Source organism: Emydura macquarii, unplaced genomic scaffold, assembly GCF_026122565.2.
Source record: "Emydura macquarii macquarii isolate MOO-44397 ecotype Brisbane River unplaced genomic scaffold, CSIRO-AGI_Emac_v2 contig_719, whole genome shotgun sequence".
NCBI lineage: Eukaryota > Metazoa > Chordata > Testudines > Chelidae > Emydura > Emydura macquarii.
Genome location: NW_027130856.1, coordinates 4,153,452 through 4,173,912, shown reverse-complemented (window position 1 = coordinate 4,173,912; position 20,461 = coordinate 4,153,452). Strand labels below are relative to the sequence as shown.

At 36.3% G+C, this 20,461-nt stretch overlaps 1 protein-coding gene across 10 annotated transcripts in view; it reads left to right on the top strand.

The window, feature by feature from the left end:
• Window positions 1–20,461, top strand: part of PARD3 (par-3 family cell polarity regulator) — a 641,307-nt gene that overhangs the window by 611,177 nt on the left and 9,669 nt on the right. For 9 of the 10 annotated variants that reach the window (XM_067542623.1, XM_067542631.1, XM_067542629.1 and 6 more), the window contains one exon: window positions 12,859–12,979. In XM_067542623.1, coding sequence (XP_067398724.1) covers window positions 12,859–12,979 — 121 coding nt within the window. Of the gene's footprint in view, window positions 1–12,858; window positions 12,980–13,334; window positions 13,449–20,461 lie in introns of those variants that run through there. The other variant, XM_067542627.1, reaches the window with a different exon arrangement.

The following is a 20,461-nucleotide window of genomic DNA, read 5'->3' as shown; positions in this document are numbered from 1 at the left end:
GATAGAAAGAACTTTACTGGATGGATCAAATATGTAGACTGTCCTTTTGCACAAGGCCAGTACATTGAGTAACATTGATCTTTATTCATGAAATGGGATCAGAAGATGGTCTCACATAAACCTTTCTGGACTTTCGAAAACGAGATAAAACAGGAAATTTCTACTAAACATGATGACTTTAGGAGGATCAGGGAAAAGGGGAAAATTCTGTGATCTGTTTGATCAGACTTGAGCACAAGAAGAGCCTCATGCAGTGATGTTTAAAATTAGAGATTTTATCAGTGGGCTTTTGTAAATAGGATGTGGAGTATTGTACAGAGTAAATATTCTTCTTAATATATTAAATACACTGGCTCCTGAAAAGATGCTGTTTGATTTTGTATAAGAAAATTCAAGAACTAGAAAATAACTAAGAGTTGTTTTCATGATATAGCTCTAAATGGCCACATTAAAAGTGATATTGAATGTAATTTCCTAGTACTCCAGGTAAAGCGGTTAGCTGCTGTGCACTCATTCCAGAATCAAACTCTTTGATTTTGTGTTTAGAGCAGAAGAACATGAGCTCATAATTTACACTTTAATACTAGCCTCTATAGTGGATGTGCACTGATTTACACTATCTGAAGATCTGGCTCAGTACTGCATTTTATAGAACTACACTGATACTGTTGATACTGTTTTTCATTCAGAATAACATGTATAATAGTTTCCATTTTATGAATGGAATCAATAGAAATCCATTTTAAAGTTATTCAGGAAATTATTTCTGCTCAGTATACATGGAAACATGAAACCATTTTTAAATATTTATATTTATGTAAAAATGTGATTATTTGAAATATTCACATTTTTACAAACTCTAGAACAAAAGACATTTGACATTTTCTTAGGGGCAGATCTTCAGCTGGGGTGAATTTTCCTAGAACCACCAATAGAGCTATGACACTTCACACCAGTCCGATACAGAACCAATTCCTTATTGTATTTTGGATATGCAAGTTTCAACAACAGTAGCAACAAAACCCAACAACAACTATGCAGAAGGTGTTCAGAACTTTGTTCTAGTAACTGTCCTATTGAACCAACTATTTTAATAGGCTAAAAATCCTCCTTACAAAGGATTTCAAAACAAAACAATATCATGCAGACCCAATCAAGACAATATTATGGTGACAAAATGAGGTGATATCAGTGTGGGTATATTTTAAAATGATGTCAAAACAAAATGTCATCCTGAATCCATGGAGACACTATTATGATGTCAAAATGAAACATCATCAACACAAGTTTATGAAGACTATAAGAAAGGCAGAATGAAATGATATTGGTGCAAACCTATAACAGTAATGTGAACATCATGCTAAGGGCATTTGACACATTATGTGGTATTATTTATTATACATTTTCATTTCTTTCTCTTCAAAGCAAAAAAATAATTATACAATTGAAAAAATCCTGCAATTTAATAGCATTTGTTGAAATACTAATGTTGAAAAACAAATGAGCAAAGCCAAGGTTTTAACCACAGAACCAATTGAGTTGCTAAGTTTGCATATAGTAGGAGGTTCTTGTACTATATTATATGGGTTTTCTATAAGTGAGAACTATGTGTTACATGGCATTGTATTCTGTGAAGAACCAGTCATGATAGAATAATGAAAATAAAAGTATTTTCCTTTTATATAGCACTTAAATTGAATCTCAAACACTTTATAAAGGTGAGCATTAACTTCTTTTGCAGATGAGTAGACCAAAGCACAGAGTCTCAGTAACTTGGCCAAATGTCAGTGGATCTTGACTTGTAAATCTGCCTCTTGTGGCATTGCTCAAGTGTTAGACAATGCGGCCAGTCCCTCAGGTAGCTACCTCCACCAAGCACCATTACAAAACTTCAGGCTTTATGTTTCCTGCTGAAAAAGGCAAACCCCTTAGCTTTTCCTTAACTTCCTCCAGGCTAGCCATCTTAGTGCCAGCTTTAACTCATGTCCTAGTAACTCAGATTGTCCTGGATAAATCTCATTCCTGCTGTGATCTGCTGTGATAAGAGGAATATGTGGACATTGAGATATCTGAAGTCCATTCATTGTTAGAAAAATAAACAAAAGTAACAATGTAGAAGTAAAGTAGGCTTATAAATTTTCTTAAACATCCAGTTTTCTTAAACATGGCAAAATCACCAGTTCTCCTTCAGGCTTATGTCCTTCACAGTACATGCCAACCAGGAATTTAAAAAGAAAAATAACATTTAAGGTATCCAAACACAGAAATAATTTGCAGTTGTCTTAACTGGCAAAACCTGCTTGTCAACTTAAAAAGAAAACTAGCCAAATGAATTCTATTGAAGGTAACTGTTTTGACTGTAACATTTATGATAATTTGTAGTTTTAAATTATATGAGACAAATGTGATTAAAATAAAGGATAAAAAAAATAAAGAAAAAGTGTCTCAGTTTCAGGGCAACTGCACCTGTATTCCCCTTTGTGGTCCTTCAAGGGTACCCACTCTAGCCTTCAAGCTCCCAGCCATCAACTCCCTTGGGTGGGGATGGCCATCTGACTCACTTCTGATGGGGGGTTCTTTAAGGCTGTACAATTTCCTGTCTACATTGTAATATCCCCAGCAAGCCAGACTGCCTAAAATGCCAGCTACTGTGCTTTGCTCTCTCTCTAGAAGCTCTGACTAGTATATTGCCCGCAGTTGTAAGTTACCACACAGCTCTTTCTAAGCATGCACATTTATTTTTAAGGTGAAAGCATAACAGAGAAAATATTAAAAACAATAAAATTACTGCTAATAGCTTACCAGAGGTCACCTATCAGTCTTATGGGGCCTCAGTAGGCCGAAGTCTTTCCAATCCTTCCCTATGAATTGGGACTCTCTTTGAACTGGAAGTCATGTCTGTTTGCTGGATCAGAAAGTAGGACCCATGTCAGTTTAAACTCAGGCTATTTATCCCAAAGTCCTTTCTTTGTCTGTGGTCTCTGGAGAATCTATATATATGCAAGCCTCTCCAGATGATGATAATTCTCTGGAGGTGTTGCAATCTGAGTGAATTTGTCAAATAATTCCTCACTGTTCTTAGTTTCTGGAGGAGCTGTGGTTACCCTTCCTCATGGAAGTCCATACAATGGCCCACAGTGATACATAAACTTAATACAGTAAGATCTCCCAAAGACATTGCAGGAAATTGCTATATTGGTCACAAAAAGTATTTTAGTAAATATGTTATAGCCCCAGAAATAAAGGTGTGTTTTGATAAACCAACTTTTTAAAGATTTTTTTAAAAAAGTTTCCATATGCAAATATTTATTTTAATCTTAATTCGTTTTTTTTTTTTCTAATCAGTGTATTAGAACTAGGAGGTTAACTTCATAAAAAAGCACCATCTATAGGAAATGCATTTAGACACCAATTCAAGACTTACCTTTGATTTCCTTTTTTTTTTTTCCCCCTGGTTGATTCAAATAGAGTATTTCAGGTTTCATGAGATAGCTGGTGAAAATGTCAAACAATAGTGTATTAGTGTCAATTTTAGAGGTGGTCCGAATCAAAACCTTGACACCAACTGTCGCTAGGTTTCAGAGAATTTCAGGTCTGATCATGAATCTTAACTCAGCACTTAACTGTGCTCTGATACCGCACCCTCTGAAGTTTATGACAATAAAAGCCTTGACTTTAGTGGGAGTGGGAATAAGCCCCATAATGGGGATTTGAGGGTTACTGAAGTTTGAATCCGACTCTGAAATGCTTTGGCCCGTGTCAGTTTTTTAAAATGGACTGTTTGTCATTTGGTATGTGGAAATTAATCTGATTTTAGAGTGAAAGGGAAAAGGTAAAAACCATGAAAATATTAGTTTGCGATTCATATGTAATTATCTCACAGTTAAAAAATTAAAATAATTATACTGGAATTGGATTATACAGTGGTAAGGGAATGAAAGACCATCTCTAATATGACTATGTGAACACTGAGTAAAGTTGTATCATCCTCAACTGTTCAGGTCTTTCAATGAAATTTGTATTGCTACATTATTTACTTATTAATAGATTCCAAGGCAAAAAGGGACCACTGTGATTATCTAGTCTGACCTCCTGTATAACACAGGCCATAAAACTTCCCCAACATAATTCCCAGAGTATATCTTTTAGAAAAAAATCCAATGTTGATTTTAAAATTGCCAGTGATGGAGAATCCACCATGACCCTTGGTAAATTGTTCCAATGGTCAATTACCCTCACTGTTAACAACGTACGCCTTATTTCCAGTCTGAATTTGTCTAGCTTCAACTTCCAGCCAGTGAGATGGTCCTTGACATTGTCGTTTTATTACTTTTCTTTTTTTAAACAAAGATTTCATTTTTACTGAAAGTAAATGTGCATTACAGTCTAGAGAAGATGCTATTTATTTTTCATACACACAACACCAAGATAATAGCATTTTTTATGGATCATTTCAGTGGTTAAGAGAAAAAACAATCAATCTAAAAATGCTTTTCCATTCTGTAATATAATTTCTATCAGTTCGCTAAGCATGACATAGGACCCCTCCTGACCTTTTAAAGAAAATAAGCTTGTTGACGTTGAAAGAGAACTAAAGGATGCATTTTGGATATGTATAAAAGGATAGTGCAATATGCACTAACATTTTATAATGAAATTTGCTGGTGACTTTAAAATCAAATGTATAATCAAAATAATTTTGCTCTGTTAACATAATTTGTAAGTAATTAGGCTCCCATCCTGCAAAGACTTAGGCCTGATTGACACTAGCAGTTATACTAGTATTGCTTTGTCAGTTAGCGATGCAATTTTTTAGTGACTTAGCTATGCCAGTATAAGACCTACTGTGGATGCAGTTAGACCATAAACTATACAGTATAAGCACAATTATAGTGGAATTACTATGTCCAGCTTGGAACATATTATCAGTTAACTATACTGGTATAACTATACTGGCAAAACCTTCTGTCATGGGGGTGTACCACTCACTGTTTGTCTGGTGTGTCCTCCTGATCACTGTGGGGATTAGCTCTTGAGGTTGACATCCCCTCCCTGTGATCTCACGCCATCACTCTCTCAGGTCTGCAGCACCTCTCTCATCCCAGGAACCACAGCATCATCTTCATGACTCAGCCCTCCAGCCAGGTCACTCAGCATTTCCCCCTTTCCATGGTATAGTCCTTCACGGTCTCTGTCACTCCTACAGAGACCCAGACAGTCTTCCAGTTCACTGCCCTGCCGGTGCCACTTCCTCAGTGGCAAGTAGGGGAGCCCAGGCCTTCCTTCTCCTCTGGGTTCCAGCCCAGGAACCCTACAATGCACAGCCAACGTCTGTTGTGTCCCCAGTCTTGCTGCTTACTCCCTTCGCTGCTTCCTACCCTAGCACTCCCCCCTCTCTGGGGTTTGCCAGCCTCTACTCCCTCCTTCCAGGGAGGAACTATGTCTACTTGTCTCTATAACCCCATAACACACCTCCCTTCTCCCAGGGAATGACTCCATACTATTTCCCTGTATCCCCCTTCATGCTCTCATCTCCCTGGCTCTATAGAAACCCCAACTGTCCCTGCACAGTTGAGCTTCCCCTAGTTAGGGCTTTCCTCTCAGTCTTCAGCCTAATAGGTTAACTGGCCATCTGGCCTCCATTAACCTCTTCAAGATAAGTGTGGGGTGGACCACCCCATCACACCCTCTTAGATTGGACAATGCCTTCCACAAGGCATTTTATGGAGATTAATCATTTGTGCAGTTACCTGCATAAATCTTCGCAGAACTGGATCCATCATCAAAAATATATTGCTTTCAATGTTGATGGAGGAAAATATTTTGAAGATCACAAACTGCCTTTAATGCTTCATCTGGTGTCAAGAAGACTGAACTCTCTTATGCCCCACCCAACAGATCACCTGTATTTTTCACCGTCAAGGGATTTGTTGATTCTTATTCATCTTCCTCTTTCTTAACATTTTGATCGTCTTCACCAGAGTCAAATGTTTTACATTTTCTTTTATAATAATTTTTTTAAAATAGTAAATCGTAATAAAATATTTTAAAAATTAAAAATTAACAGTGTGTTTTTTTTTACTATTACATTTAAAACAAAATCATCCATGGCCATGACTGCAGCAGATTTTAACAGTTGTTTGTGGCTTGAAATTGGCTTGGATTATTTCTGTACAACCTCACAGCTCTAATATAAGGATTAGATTTCGAAATAGCCCAGTAGCTTAATAGCTGAGTTCACATGTTTATTGCAGGGTTCTAAAATATTTGCTATTCTTTTTAGTCAAAGATTTCTCCTGAAATGTAAAACTAAATTTCTGTCTCCCACATGTGAGCTCTGACAGGATAATAAGGAAGAAAGATGGTCGCAATAAAAGGGGTCTTGGGTGCATTCCTGAGATTTCACTGGTTGTAAAATGATGGCCCTGCTACAAAATGACCACATAGGGTCTGGAAGTGAAATCTAGTCTTAAGAGTTTGAAGACTCTGCTGTAGTGAAGTGACCTCTCTATCAACCATAAAATATCCAGAGTAGAGCTATCACATCAAAAGCAAGTGCCATATTAACAGCTTTGGAGACCACCGTTTTAACCCAGAGAATAGAGCTGTGTGTTTTTAATTTGTGATGATTTACTACATTGAAATTGGTGTGAAATGGACAACAAATCACGGTGTCAAAATCTGGAAATGAATTTTATCAGCTGAAAGAAGTTGAGTGCCTTTTGGGATTAGCATAACTTTCTCATAATACTTTTCCTATTAGAGATGATGCTTAAAACTGTGAAAGTAAACTGGAAAAGATGTAAAACTTCCTAAGTAGCTGTTTTCACACATACACGCTGACATATATCCTAGTTTTTATAGCCTTGTTTTGATGGAGAGTAATATACCATTGTGTGTGTGTGTATATATATACATATGACCCAGGTAAAATGTGAAGAGATATTGCTTGTCATATTAAACTGATTGCTGAGTTTAATGTTTTCACTTTTTAAAATGTAGCTAAAGGAAATATCATTCTCTGTATTCACTTTGCAACTGTGAAATGAGGATTTTCTGAGAGGGGGTTTTGTAACTTTGTGTATGGTAGAAATAAGCTAAGATTGAAAAAGACCTGTAAAAGGAAATTCAGATGGGAGGTTTACCCTTAAACATGCAAGAAGCTGTCCCTGTTAGAAACTAACTTTGCATACATCATTAATTTGAGCAACACAGTCAGTCTCTACAGCTAGAAAAGAAATTGAATTCAGGTGTTTGCTGAACATATGGGGGATTTACTGTGAATTTATGACCTGTGGTTTGAGTGTAAAACCCCAAGATACTAGCTGATAAAACTTAATGAAGCTTGTACAGCGAAGCTATTTTTATTTGCAGTTTAGTAATTGATACATTTTCTTCTTTAACACCTTCCCCTTGGCCCTGTTCCCCATAAATTCTTTGGAACTTGAGGAAAACAGGAGCAGTAAAAGACCCACCTTTCTGAGTCCCCTCCCCTGGTACCTGTACAACTGTTCATTTTTAAATCCATTTGACACACTCATCTGACCCTATTACAACACACACTGTTGAGCTGTGACCACACAGGAACTCCTTTGTACAATGCAACCTTATGCTAACCATGTTCGCACATCCAGAACTATGCCGCCTCACCATGTAAGTTCATTCTGGGAAAGTCTGGTCCTACATTCCATAATGTCTCTGAAAGGGTTAGAGTGTGGAGGACACGCACACAAAATGGCATCCATGGCATGTGGTGGACTATGCATTCTAGATGTCCTACTGCACAGACAGCTAGGTGGAAGAAGGGCTGACCAAACTGGTAACACAGGTGTGCTTAGGGAGTTTCAGCTAGGTTGATGGAAAACAGAAAGACTATTAACTACCTAGCTTACCAACCAAGTATTAACCATATTGTGTATGGACGCACCCATCCACATCGCAAGCTGTTTACAGACTCACTTAAAACTTGCAGAGTAGTGGATTGCATGGTCTAATATGGCGTTAACTCTAAAGCTAAATCCAGGGATGTTTTCCATGGCATCTTACCATATATCTGCATCTTTTTTTGCCACAACATGACAGTTGCTGTTTATTCACCTGTGTGAGTGATCTGAGACTAGCCCATCTGCTTTGAACAAGCTCTGTTGGGGGAAAGGTGTTCTAATTCCATTAAATTTAGCGGAAGCTTTTACAGTAGATTAACACTGCCCTACAGTCTATTCCTCTATTTTATCCTTTCCTAGCAATGAAGGGAGGTCCAATTTAATACACACTCAGCTAGTTCTGAACTGTGGCAAGCATATATTCTGCAGGCTAATGCATTGCCCCAAGAGTGATAACACTATTAGTAGTCAATGAGGTAACCTTTTAAAATCCATAGGATCACCTTTTCTACTTGCTTGGATAGAGGGATATCTGACTCTTGATTTTTAAAGTAACATAGGAAAGTTTAAATGAGGTGACTAAACTTAAGGAAATTTAATTAGCACAAGTAGGAAATATTTGCTCACTAGCTTACCATGATTAAGAGCCCAGTTATTACATTTGTGTTTTATAAATGCTATCAAGAGATCTAAGCAGCTAGCTAGATCATGGAATCCTGGGCAGCTCCAATCCATATTGAAAAATTCGAGCTGCAAGAAATATTGTTCATTTTCTAACCTTTTGGTTATTCTAGCCAGGTTGTTAGTGCCTGGCAGCGGTGTTGTTAGGACCCTTTTTCATCTTTTTTCAGGCCAATACATTTTTCCAAAGCTTTAGTCATCCCTGTTCAGAAGCTTGTTTGTATCCACTTTATCACACTGACAATCTGTCTGTTTTGAAAGGATTACAACTCTGTACATCAATGCATGACATCACAGTGAGACATTGCTTAATGATCTGAGACTCTTATGGTCATTGTTGTGGCTGCTTGTTACTGAAAATATGTGACAGGTCTGGCCTATATGAACTTTGCTTACAGCTACTTTTTTCTTTCTTTTTTTTTTTTAGCCAATACTGGTGGTTGTGTGTTTTAAGTTGCATTCATGAAATAGCTGATTCGTCTATTGATAGTCAGAAGATAGCTAAGGGCCACATGCAGAACTGGTGTAAACAGGCCCAACTCCATTTCAGCCAATGGAATTGTGCCTGCTGATACCTGGGCTAAGTTTGACCCTGAAAACTTTCCTCTTGATTTTGTTCAAGAACTGTTAGTAATTGGAGCAAGGGGAAATGTAACTTGTCTTCACAAAAACTGAGCTTTCACTAGTACCTGATCCTTTGAGGTGCTGTCTTCTGTGAAGTTGTGGGCACCCTCTCCTGATGTAAATTGGAGCTGAGTGAAAGGTTTGTAACAAAAGCACAAAGTTGGCAATTGGCAAGGTTGTTTCAAGTTTATCTCCTTCCTCCCCATAGATAATTCTGGACAGTTTGGGTTGAGTTTGCTTTGAAAGTTTGGGTTCATTTGAATGCAAAACACAAACAAAAATGTAATATAGTGCGTCTGGCTATTACTCATCCCCAACCCAATACTGGTTCTGTACACGTCAACCCCAGTAGAGGAGATGTTTAAGTAGCCTGAGACAAAGCCTCTCTCCTAGTGTACTTTCTGTGGCTAAAATTCTGCATCCAACTGACATACCTACCAAGTCAAAATTGGTATTGTCATAGACTGGGAACTTGCTAGGTTATTTATTATTCATAAAGTGCTATACAAGACTAACATAAAGACAGTCCCTGCCCTAAGGAACCTGAAATCTAAAAGCAGCCATAGATTAGACAACACACACTGGAAGACCCAGGAGAGAAGTAATCTTAGAACAGTTGTTTTGTGTGTGTGGTTTTTGTTTTTATTTTATTTTACCTAATTTCTTGTTTGTCTTTTCACTTCCTCATGGAAGAAATGAGTAAATGTTCAAGATGACTTTTGCTGAGGACAGGGTGTTCTCCTGTCACATTGGTCATTCCATGCATACAAGCATGCAAAGATGGGAGGGAGAGAAGGAAACAAAGGAGATGATGGTAGAGTTAAGGAGGAGAGGGGAAAGGTGGAAAGAAACAAGAGCTAGGGTGGAATTGTTCAGGACCTTGAAGACAAGAATGAGAAGTTTAAACTTGATATGGTGGGCAAGGAGATCACTGGAGTGATTCAAGAAATGGGCGTAGAGCAGGGTTGAGAATTGAAAATCAAAATAAAAGAGAGGTAACGTACTCCTCCTCAAACCCCCCCCCCCCCAAAATAATCTGTCCTCCCTTAAAGATTTCTTACTGTCACTTCCCTCTTTTATCCTAATATCCCTCCAATCTCCCCATCTCCTTTCTTAATTTTTTAAAAGCTTTTTTATAATATAAGGTCACTTGACCTCACTTAATCTATATCTTTGTGACTCTTGGAGTGCAAAGAATTTTGTGTTGCAATTGTGCTGAGAGACTCAAGTGAATTTGTTCTTTAATTATCTATTTTTCAGTGAAATAATCCTATAGCTCCTTTTCTCCACTCTCTCTATTTTCTAATTTTAGATTGTGTCCCTCACTTTTTTTGAGCTGGGGATAAAATAGAAGAAGTGGGGAAGGTTTACTTTGTCTATCTGTATCAAACTCATTAGTAACTTGAATACTTCTCTTAAGTCAGCTTGACATTTTCTTTTTGCAGTTATGAACAAATTCATCCTCTTTAGAGTTGTTGGTGAAATTATTCTTAAATCCTGGGGTCCTTCTTACCCTGTGTTGCACCATCTTATTCCAGTGAAAGGATGACCAACCTGCTGAGCGTACAATTCCAGAGGAGGCTTAACCATTATACTTTACAATATCTATATTGATTACTTTGTATCATATTCAACTGTTGATGGAACTATTGTTAACAGCATCCATAGAATGAGCAAAAGTCTTTTACAATAGCCCCTTCATCCATTTTGTGGCCAATAGAATGCATCAATTCCATTTAATCTTTGGACTCTATTTTGTCTTATTGTCCCAACATTTTAGCACAAGCTGCCTTACTGCAGTATTTTTTTTACCATTAAACAGAGTCAGCTCTTTATTGTCATGCCCTCTTTCCTGCTGTGCCTCCAACAGGCTAATCCTTCAGCGGCTCTCTTATGCTGTTATCCCTTCTGAGTTTGAAATGAACCTCATTCCCTGACTGATGAGCCCCTCATATTCATTGATTATTTTAAGTACATCAAGTGGCCTAACTAGAGCTCTTTGCTAATCTCTTTGTACCACAACCAAATGGCATTGTGTACACACACAAAAATTCTTCCCTCTGAAAGCCTAAAAATTAAAAACATGTCAGCAGGTCTGCATGTATTTTGCATTACATCGTACACATACTCTACTACTATATTTGTTTGTTACGGTAACAATCTCTAATTTTGAAAATCAATAAACGATACTAAAAATATTTGTGTACTTGTTGTATTGGACTGTGCCAATTACAAAAGCCAAAGTGCAAGATATTGCTACAGGTTAACCTTGCCAATGGCTGTACAGTTCCAGCAGGATTGGGAGATGACATGACCTCAGAAATCTATAGTCTTCAAGCCCTTCCCACTAGAGGGGGATAAAACTGGTAAAACTCTGCAAGTGAGACTTCAGAATTTCCTCCTCTTCAGATTTTTTTTTCCTAAGGGAGGGGATGATCTGGGCTTTGCATACATTATGTTTTTACTGTGTACAGTGTCTAAGTCTACAAATCTATGGAATTATTCTCCACTGTTTCTCTTTAGATTTCTCATTTGAAACAATGTAATACCTGAACATTTTTCATCTGCACTTTTAATGGAAGGCAATAAATGCAGAGTTTAAGAGCCCCAGAGTAAGAGATTCAAATGGAGGAAGAATTGGTTCTGGTTAGCCTTAATATAAAAGATCCAACAATTCCCACATTAAAAACTCCAAAGTTTGCCAGAAGTTAGTGGGGGGAGAGAGGAGAAGCTAGAAAAATGGCAATGAAATTAATGAATATCTTCTTTTCTGTCTGCTTTATGAAATGAACCATTCCTGTGCATATTTCATGATGGTTGCACATAAATCAAATATAAAATGTACTCTGGAGAGGGGATTACCTGTTACTGCCATTATGGAAAATTTATTATTTTAAATAGTTCAAGTCTCCATATAATGATATTATTCAGTTGTCCACAGAATACTGGAATGTTACAGGATGTTAACAAGCCTGTAACCTGAAGGTGTTCTTGTGAGCCTATGACCCAGTTGTGTTCTTGAATATTGTACTGTCAAATGGATTTCATTTTACATGCCTATTAGCCTTTTAATGATATCACAATATTAGTTTGAAAGACTTGTTATATACAGAACTAAGGGATGACAGGTTCTTATTGATTGGAGAAAAATAATCAAATTGTGTATAGGCAGGATTTCCAAACATCATTAATGAATTTGGTGGAAATAAAGATCTGACATCAGTCCAATAGATTAAATGGTGAATGAGTATCTCTAAGGTTTATTAAATATTAGAGGTCATTATGTTAGTTTTTCTATATGTTCTTAACTTCGTAATCTAAATGTTTGTCTGATGTTAATGTAATGTATTCTATGTCCTTCATAATCCTTATGGTAACATTTACTATAGAAGTGCCCATTTTCTTTGATGAGTTTAGAAATTACATTTTAAAATAGCCTTACTAGTGTTGTTCTCATTCTGTTTGAAATTTCTTTTAAAACTGCAAACAGCATTAATAATAAGAACAAACTGAAAAACATTTTAGTTAATGCCCGCAAATATTGTTTTAAAATTCTTTCACGACTTCTAAAGTAGTGTCACTTCACAAGAAACTGACATTTTCCTACCAGCCAAATTTCACAGATTATGGTTTTAAAGTGTGTTTATCCTTTCTTTCTTTCATCTTTTAGCAACAGATCAACTCCTAGCAATCATGACCGGATACAGCGTTTGAGGCAAGAATTTCAGCAAGCAAAGCAAGATGAGGATGTGGAAGACCGCAGACGTACCTATAGTTTTGAACAACCATGGGTGAGTGTTTAGATTCTCTGTACATTGGAGAAACCTCTCAAACTTTCATCAAGTACAGCTACTTCAGCTGATGTCCTTAGTCCTGCGTGCAACAAGGCAATGTAGATCCAAGCTCCTCTGCCTTTTTACCTCCTGACCTTTGTCTTATCTCCATCTGTGGTCCATTGTTGCTAATTTATTTTATATCATGCTTAGCCATCTGTCCATTGTGTAAATGGTAGCATTTGCTCTGTGACATAATATAGCTCAGTTTCTCATTGCTATGGACTAATTTATAGTTCAGTTTGTACCTGAATGGGAAGGGGATTGTGTACCTTTTCCATAAATAGATGATTTTTCACTTCTCAAACTATAGATCAAAATGAAATATGGATGTATTCATGAAATACAAACTGGACTGGATTGAAAAACTGTCTACATAGCAAAGATCATATAACTAATGCCTAAAATACTGAGGTTCTTGTGAGGCATTATCATGGTTTGAGATGAATTTTTTTCTTAAGAAAAAATTAAATGTATTTTTCCACTAAAAAATGTGAGGTACGTATCCCAATTGATCATTTAAATCTGCTTCATGCTGATATAGCAAGGTGATACAATTATGTAAATCTACATGCTTTCCTTGTTTGCCATAACTGAATCAATTACTTTTTTTTTAATCAGTTATGATTCTTAAATTAGGATTCTTTAAATATCCGTGGCAAATATTTTTGTTAAAAATGTCACAATAAAGAAAAGGAGCTTGGTGACAACCTGTTCAAGGAAAGAACAGTTATATCTTGACGCCAACAGACTACGTCACAATTCCAAAGTCATGTGTGTTGGGTAGTATTCTTGTTGTTAGGCTTGGAAAAATTAGATTTTCATCAGTAATTGTTGATAAACATCGATTTCACCATACACCCACAAACTGACAAAAAGAATTCCAATGATGATAATAGAAATCTACAGATAGGCAAAGTGAAAAGAAATGTTGCTTGAGGATTTCTTAGAGTTGGATTTGAGGTTGTTTACTCTGTATATTTTGACATGTACTGTTGACAGTTTGTGTTTTAATAGTTATAAAACTTTAACTTTTTGAATCTCAACATCTACTGTCATTAAATAATTATTGTCTGACTGTTCTGCCATAATTTAAATTGATGTGAAAATTTAAAAGGATAAAAAATAGGGAAAAGAAAAGAGAATAGAAAAAAATGCTTAAAAATAAACATCATCAAAATGATTAAAAATAAGAAAATTGAATTCTGCCAAACCTACTTAATAGTATTATAATGTGTACTGGGCTGATGTGGAAATACCCAGAGATAAATTTCACTGAGTATGATGTTATTTGGGACAACATAGGTAAAATCATAGATATGCACATCATCTCTATTTGTGATGGTGAATATAGAAGAACTGACATGTTTACACACAGTTTAACCTTTGTGCCCTTGTCCTTCTTTAATGCTTCTTTAATTCTTTAATGCATTTGAAATTGTGGTGTTTTTAACATGCAGCATGGAAAGGAACAAAGGTAAATGTGTCCCTAAATAACCTACAACTGCTGAGAATACTATGTGTAAAGATAAAAGCTTCTCTTTCCCACGTTAGAAAATCTTAACCTTCTCTGAAACCGAATAAATTCAAGGCACATTTTATTTTTTCATTGCCAGATGTTTTTCATGTGATGTGGTGAAGATAATTTGATACCCCATTTCTGTTGTACTGTGAGATTTTTTGGGAGATAGGCGGTTGGGAATGGGGAGCATTTGTCCATAATGCATATCCGCTGTTTCTTAGTCTCTGAATCAGAGATTGCGTAGAGTTCTTGGGAAAAGTGTTCTATGAGAAAAACTTGCACTCTCGAAGACTTGGGAACTTAACTACTGAAGGTCATGGGCCAAATTGTTGTATATCTAAATGCCATAGCAACTTTAGACAGACAACTTGGCTTGTATTATAGTTTCCTGTAATGAGTGAGGAGGGAATTATTTGGATGACAGGCTGATTACCTTAGGAATGGAATAATTTCCTAAATTGTGGGTCAGAACATTGACCTTTCCTTTTTTTTCTCTTTCAAACAATTGGGATCTCTCCATTTACTCCCCATTCTACTGATCATGCAAATGAGCTCAAAGTGACTGTAATTCTGCTTAATGTATTAATTTTAATTCTGAAGCTTATTGTTGCTTTTGTAAGAGCTGCTCCGTTGTTAAAGCTGTAACTAGCTACATGATTTTTATTATATCTGTACTTTTAAAAAAATTGGTCCAGAGTAGCTTGGAATTATTTTTTCCTCTCATGTATTCCAACCTTGTAAGATCATAATGCTTGGAATGGATAAAACAATGATCTCATCCATTTCAACAGTTTACAATCATTTTAGTGTTCAGGAACCATAAACTCCTCTCTTCAGCAGTGTGTATATCTTTAACATATTAGTCTAAGATTATGGAGTTTGTAAGGGCACCCGCTCAAAATGCATCCAGATGTTTTATTAAATACCAATGACATTCAAAATGTGCAAGTAGTTTACTATACTTACATAGGAGAAGACTTAGATACATTTGTCAAACTCCTTTTCAGTCTTCTGGTTTGTAAGCTGTTGGCTATAAACTATAGCACTGAAAAGTACACCTGTCACCTGTGCAAGGACTATTGTTAAACAAATGTTTTTGCCTGAGGGAGCTGATTTGTGGCACAAAGGGGGCTTCCATGGACAAAAGGCTTTAAATCTGGAAAAGCGCCTTAGCCATGTGATTGAAATAAACTCTGCCCTGATTTGCACAGAAAGAGGGAAAAAAACCCAATCCATCATCTTCAGAGTCATGTGCACTATGAAGTGATAAGTAGTTTGCATTTTTCATTAATATGATGAGAGAGTAGGGAATAGGAAGCAAAGTGATGATATGATATGGGACTGTTGGTTACCTTAAAATGGCAAATGAAAACACATTTTGAAGTGTGTGTAATGTATACTGATAGAACTCCTGTGTCTATTAGGATATTCAAAGGGGATTGAAGACTAATGGGTTAGAAAGACTATCATCTCTATGTCTTCAATTCCAATCCATCCTGGGCTGATAGTGACCATAGGTACTACAGTTCAGTTACCTATGTCAAATGAGTTTAATCTTAGCCAGATCTTAGTGGGCAAGTGTCTCTGTTACAAAAAGCTGCATCAAATAGCACAGAATGATACCCTTGGCAAAAAGTCTGGTGACTGAACAGGCATGGAGTCTGAACTACCCCTTTTATTGTTTGAAATTTCCCATCAGGTCATGTTTATAGCTCTGTAGCTGGGGAGTGTGAGAAAGCTGGCACTTTTGCCCACCTATACCTGTTCTGTTTATAACAAAGGACTTGAGTCTCTAAGGCTGTCAGTCCAGCATCTTTCACGGACACTCAATTCACATCAAAATGTTTTTTTAAATCCTGAAAAAGATAGCGTATGAAAGATGAGATGAAGACAAGTATTAAAACAGCAGTGTGCAATTATACAAATTTACTCAAGGTCATTTGAATGATGTATAGATTTTTTTCAACCATTTTCAGTTCATTAACACTGATTAAACTTTTTTACATAGAGTCCACAGAAGTCCAAATTAATTTTTCTATCAGCTCTGAGTTTTGTTCAAGCTGACAGGAAATCAAGCCAGTATTTGGTGTAATGAAAGTGTAATTTATATTTGTAAATAAATAGCAGTGGACATGTAGGGGAACCAGTCTACATACAGAGCCTGGCATGGCATCATTGTATATCAGTTAATACTTCAGATGTTTGGTGACGCTTTCTCATATTTTCTCTCAAAGGCTGGAGTCATTTTGTGTTGATATTTCAGTTCAGTGCCAATGTCGTGTGACTTGGTTTTTTTGTTCTTTTTCATGTTGTGAGTATTAGGTCTGCTGAGACTCATCTTTTCTTTGAACCAATGCTGGGGTTGTGGGATTTGGGCTGTAATTTGTTCCATATCTAATATTTCATGTATTTTTGTCTAGTCACAGCTTAATTAACTGATCCCTATCTTCAATAACAAAAACACAGCAACCAAATATTGTAGCCTTAAATGTCTGGGGATTGAACCACCCAATTAAAAGAAAAAAATGATACTGAATCAACTGAAAATAGTGCACTGCTTCCCCCCTACTCCAGGAAACACACTTCCACCCAAAAAGTATAAACACTCTTTTTCACACAAAAAATTATGGTAAAAAGGGGGCATTGCAGTTTCCATTCATAAAAAACATTCCATTCCTGTCATTCATAATCTAATTGGATGATTCAGTCTGGAGAATACTGGTATCTTGAGAGATTGCAGTTAGACAGAACACACTCCTAAATATTTATGCACCAAATAAAGATCCTTTATTTTTTGTTTTAAAGTCAAAACTGAATATGTCACCACTGTTCAGAATATGGGATTTTAATTGTACACTGAATTTTGCAACAGACAAATCACTCCGTGCTTTCCATAAGGTATAGGCTCCAAAACATTTAACAACTTAATGGATTATAGCCTGGTACTGTGTAACAAGTCTTGGGAAATTCTCATTCCAAAATCAGGGACTATACTATCTTCTCTATGGCTTTTTTCCAACCCAAGCTTTTTCCTTGTTTCTAAAGCAGACATGATGGAAACCATATCCTTTCTGTCACTTCATTTCACTATCCTCTTATCCCTACGAGCAACTCTTACACCTTATATGAAATCACAGGGACTTAATAGCACATTCCTAGAAGATTAGACTCATTATATTAGAATCATTTGAACAACTTACCCAACAATGCAAACAAGAAAGGTCAGCTTTCTATGAATATCTGCAGTTGCAACGTCACCTTAACACTATTTCTGACTGGGAAAACACATGAAAGTCAATGTTGAAGCAAAGGCTTGGACAGATAAACAGGAAGAACTAAAGGATAGATAGCTGAAAATTATGCAGAAACAGGTTAATCGTTACAAGGAGAATGAGAGTTTAACTATTCATAGTTTTAAAATTAATCTGAAAATTGGCTTATGATATAAGATCCTTTGTAACAATTTTTATTCCAAGATATAAGAGCCCTGATCAAAATGTAGAAGAACTAACAATTATGTGCATTAAGAGCCAAATAATGTTTTCTTTTTCCCTGAAGTCCAGAGATAGAACCATAGCCATGTAGGGGGTCTTGCCCACAGACTCCTCCCCTTCATTCTGTATATAACCCCATCCTTCTCTTCGTCAACAATTAAGGGAATTAATACAATATCAGACCTGGCTTATAAAGATGTAGGTTCCAGCTTTAAAATTTTATATTTTAAAAGTATTTTTTCTAGTTCAAATTATTTTGCGATTCTAATTTACCCCACATAAAATGAAGGTGAAAGATTTTTAAAATGCAATTATATCAGTTTGTATTTCAATATATTTATGGCTCTCATAATGCAATTCATAAAAATAGAAAGGACAGAATTTCAAAGTTCTGAATGTACTCAGGTTTCCGCCATAGTGATTATTATTTTTCCATCTGTGATGATACATAAAATTGGAATCTTAATCCCACACCATTCTATTGCTTTTCAGTTTTCTACATGTACTCCATAGAGAGCGTATACAAAGAGATGGAATTTTCTTGTTATATGGTGTTTGAATGAATACACCTGCTGGCAATTACTTTAAGAGAATATCGGTATATGTTCTGTTCCTTGTAGCAACATAAACTAAAAGATGGAGGTAAAAATACCCTTCAAGGATATCTCCAGAATCTAGAACTTTTTATATCATTGTAAATATTGATACACACAGTTAACAGATTACATTTCTTCTGTGTCAAACATCTTTACATAAAGTAGACAAGGTCATGCAATCTTATCTATTTCTAATTCTACTGAACATAGGCACGTCAAAAGTTTTGAATGCAGTAAGTCTATGAGTCTATGAATGCTCACAAACTTGCTGCTACTTTTGAGTTAAACAATGAAGCCTATTCTGGAAAAGTTAAGCAAATGTATTCAAATAATTAATAGTGACTTTTTTAATTGAGAAAATAATAAAGAACTATTAGCCCTATGTAGGTGCAAGGAAATTCTGTGAGTTTTAACTCATAACGTTTCTCTCAATTCTTTCACCAGAAAAGTGGGTGGGTCTATGAGTTTCATCTCTTAAACTAGTGGTTCCCCAAAAATCTGCACAGGCCTTGGCTCCTGAATTCCCCTCATATTTTATTTTTCTTATGCGCGCATGCACGTGCCAACACTACCCCTCTCTAGTTCTGTGATAGTGCAGCTCTTACAGGAACCATACTATCATGGAATCTATTGCTGCCCCAGAACCTTCCTTGCCGACTGGGTAAGTCAGCATTAACTTACCCACAAAAGACCCATAAGTTTGGTGGTGGGATAGTTCCGTGGATAGTATCCTGAACTCCATGGAGAGACTTCTGCAATAAAGGGGGGGAATGCTGCTGAGGGGCAGTATGCCTGCCTTCTGCACCCTCCCCAGACTGGAGTTCACTAGAATCGCCTTCCCTCTGTTGGTGGTAGTGGAAGATACAATATGGCCATTACAGATTAATGACATCAGCACTTTCTGTGCAAAATAATATCTTAGTTTGACTATTTTAATACCATACCTGAAGTAATAGAAATGTGTAACTTCCCCAACCCAGGTTTTAAAGCAGTGCCTATTTAAGAATAGAGCTGCCTAATTTCATACAAATCACACCCTCATATTGAGTTTTCATTTTACAAGATAAGTATTCTGTTTAATGATGCTGAGTGGAATAGCTATCATCATCACTTAAATGCATTGTTGAAGACTTGAACATACCTTTATTTGAATAATTCAGCCTTGGTTGTTGTTGCAGCCTTGACTGCTTTTTGATTTAAAAGGTCAGTGCTTGTCATACATCTCATCACAAACAAGGCCAGAGTTCTTTGCAGTTTGCACTAAGACAGAGCTGTTGCCAGGTTTGTTTGATAGCTTCAAAGAATTATTATAATTATACTTTTCCTTGTGGTACGCTGTTTGTACACGTGTTAACATGTTTTTGTGCTGTGTTCCAAGTGCATGGTTGTGCTGCAAGACATGAAACTACTTTAACTTTTTCACCGTGTAGGTTTTCCTTTATTCTTGATGTATATTTTTGAGGTGACATAAATTGTGTGCATGTGTGTCATGCTTTTTGGATTGAAATGAAACTGACAAATCTTAACACATGAATTTTCTTTAGAAGACCCATTTTACTTGTAAACTAATTTTTTACTATTGTGGCAACACCTTTAAATATATTTTTCTGAATTAATCATTTGCAAAGAGAAAGCTTTATGTTAGATTTGAATTTCTCTCATCAAGTTAAGAAAAAGTTAAGCAAATTGGGTAGCTCTATGGTGTGACATCACATCAATGATTTATGAGGCTTTTATTAACCATACTTTTCATACTTTGGATACCTAAAAACAGCCATCTGAGTCCATTCTATGACCAACATTTTCAAATTGAGGGGTTTAAAGGCGA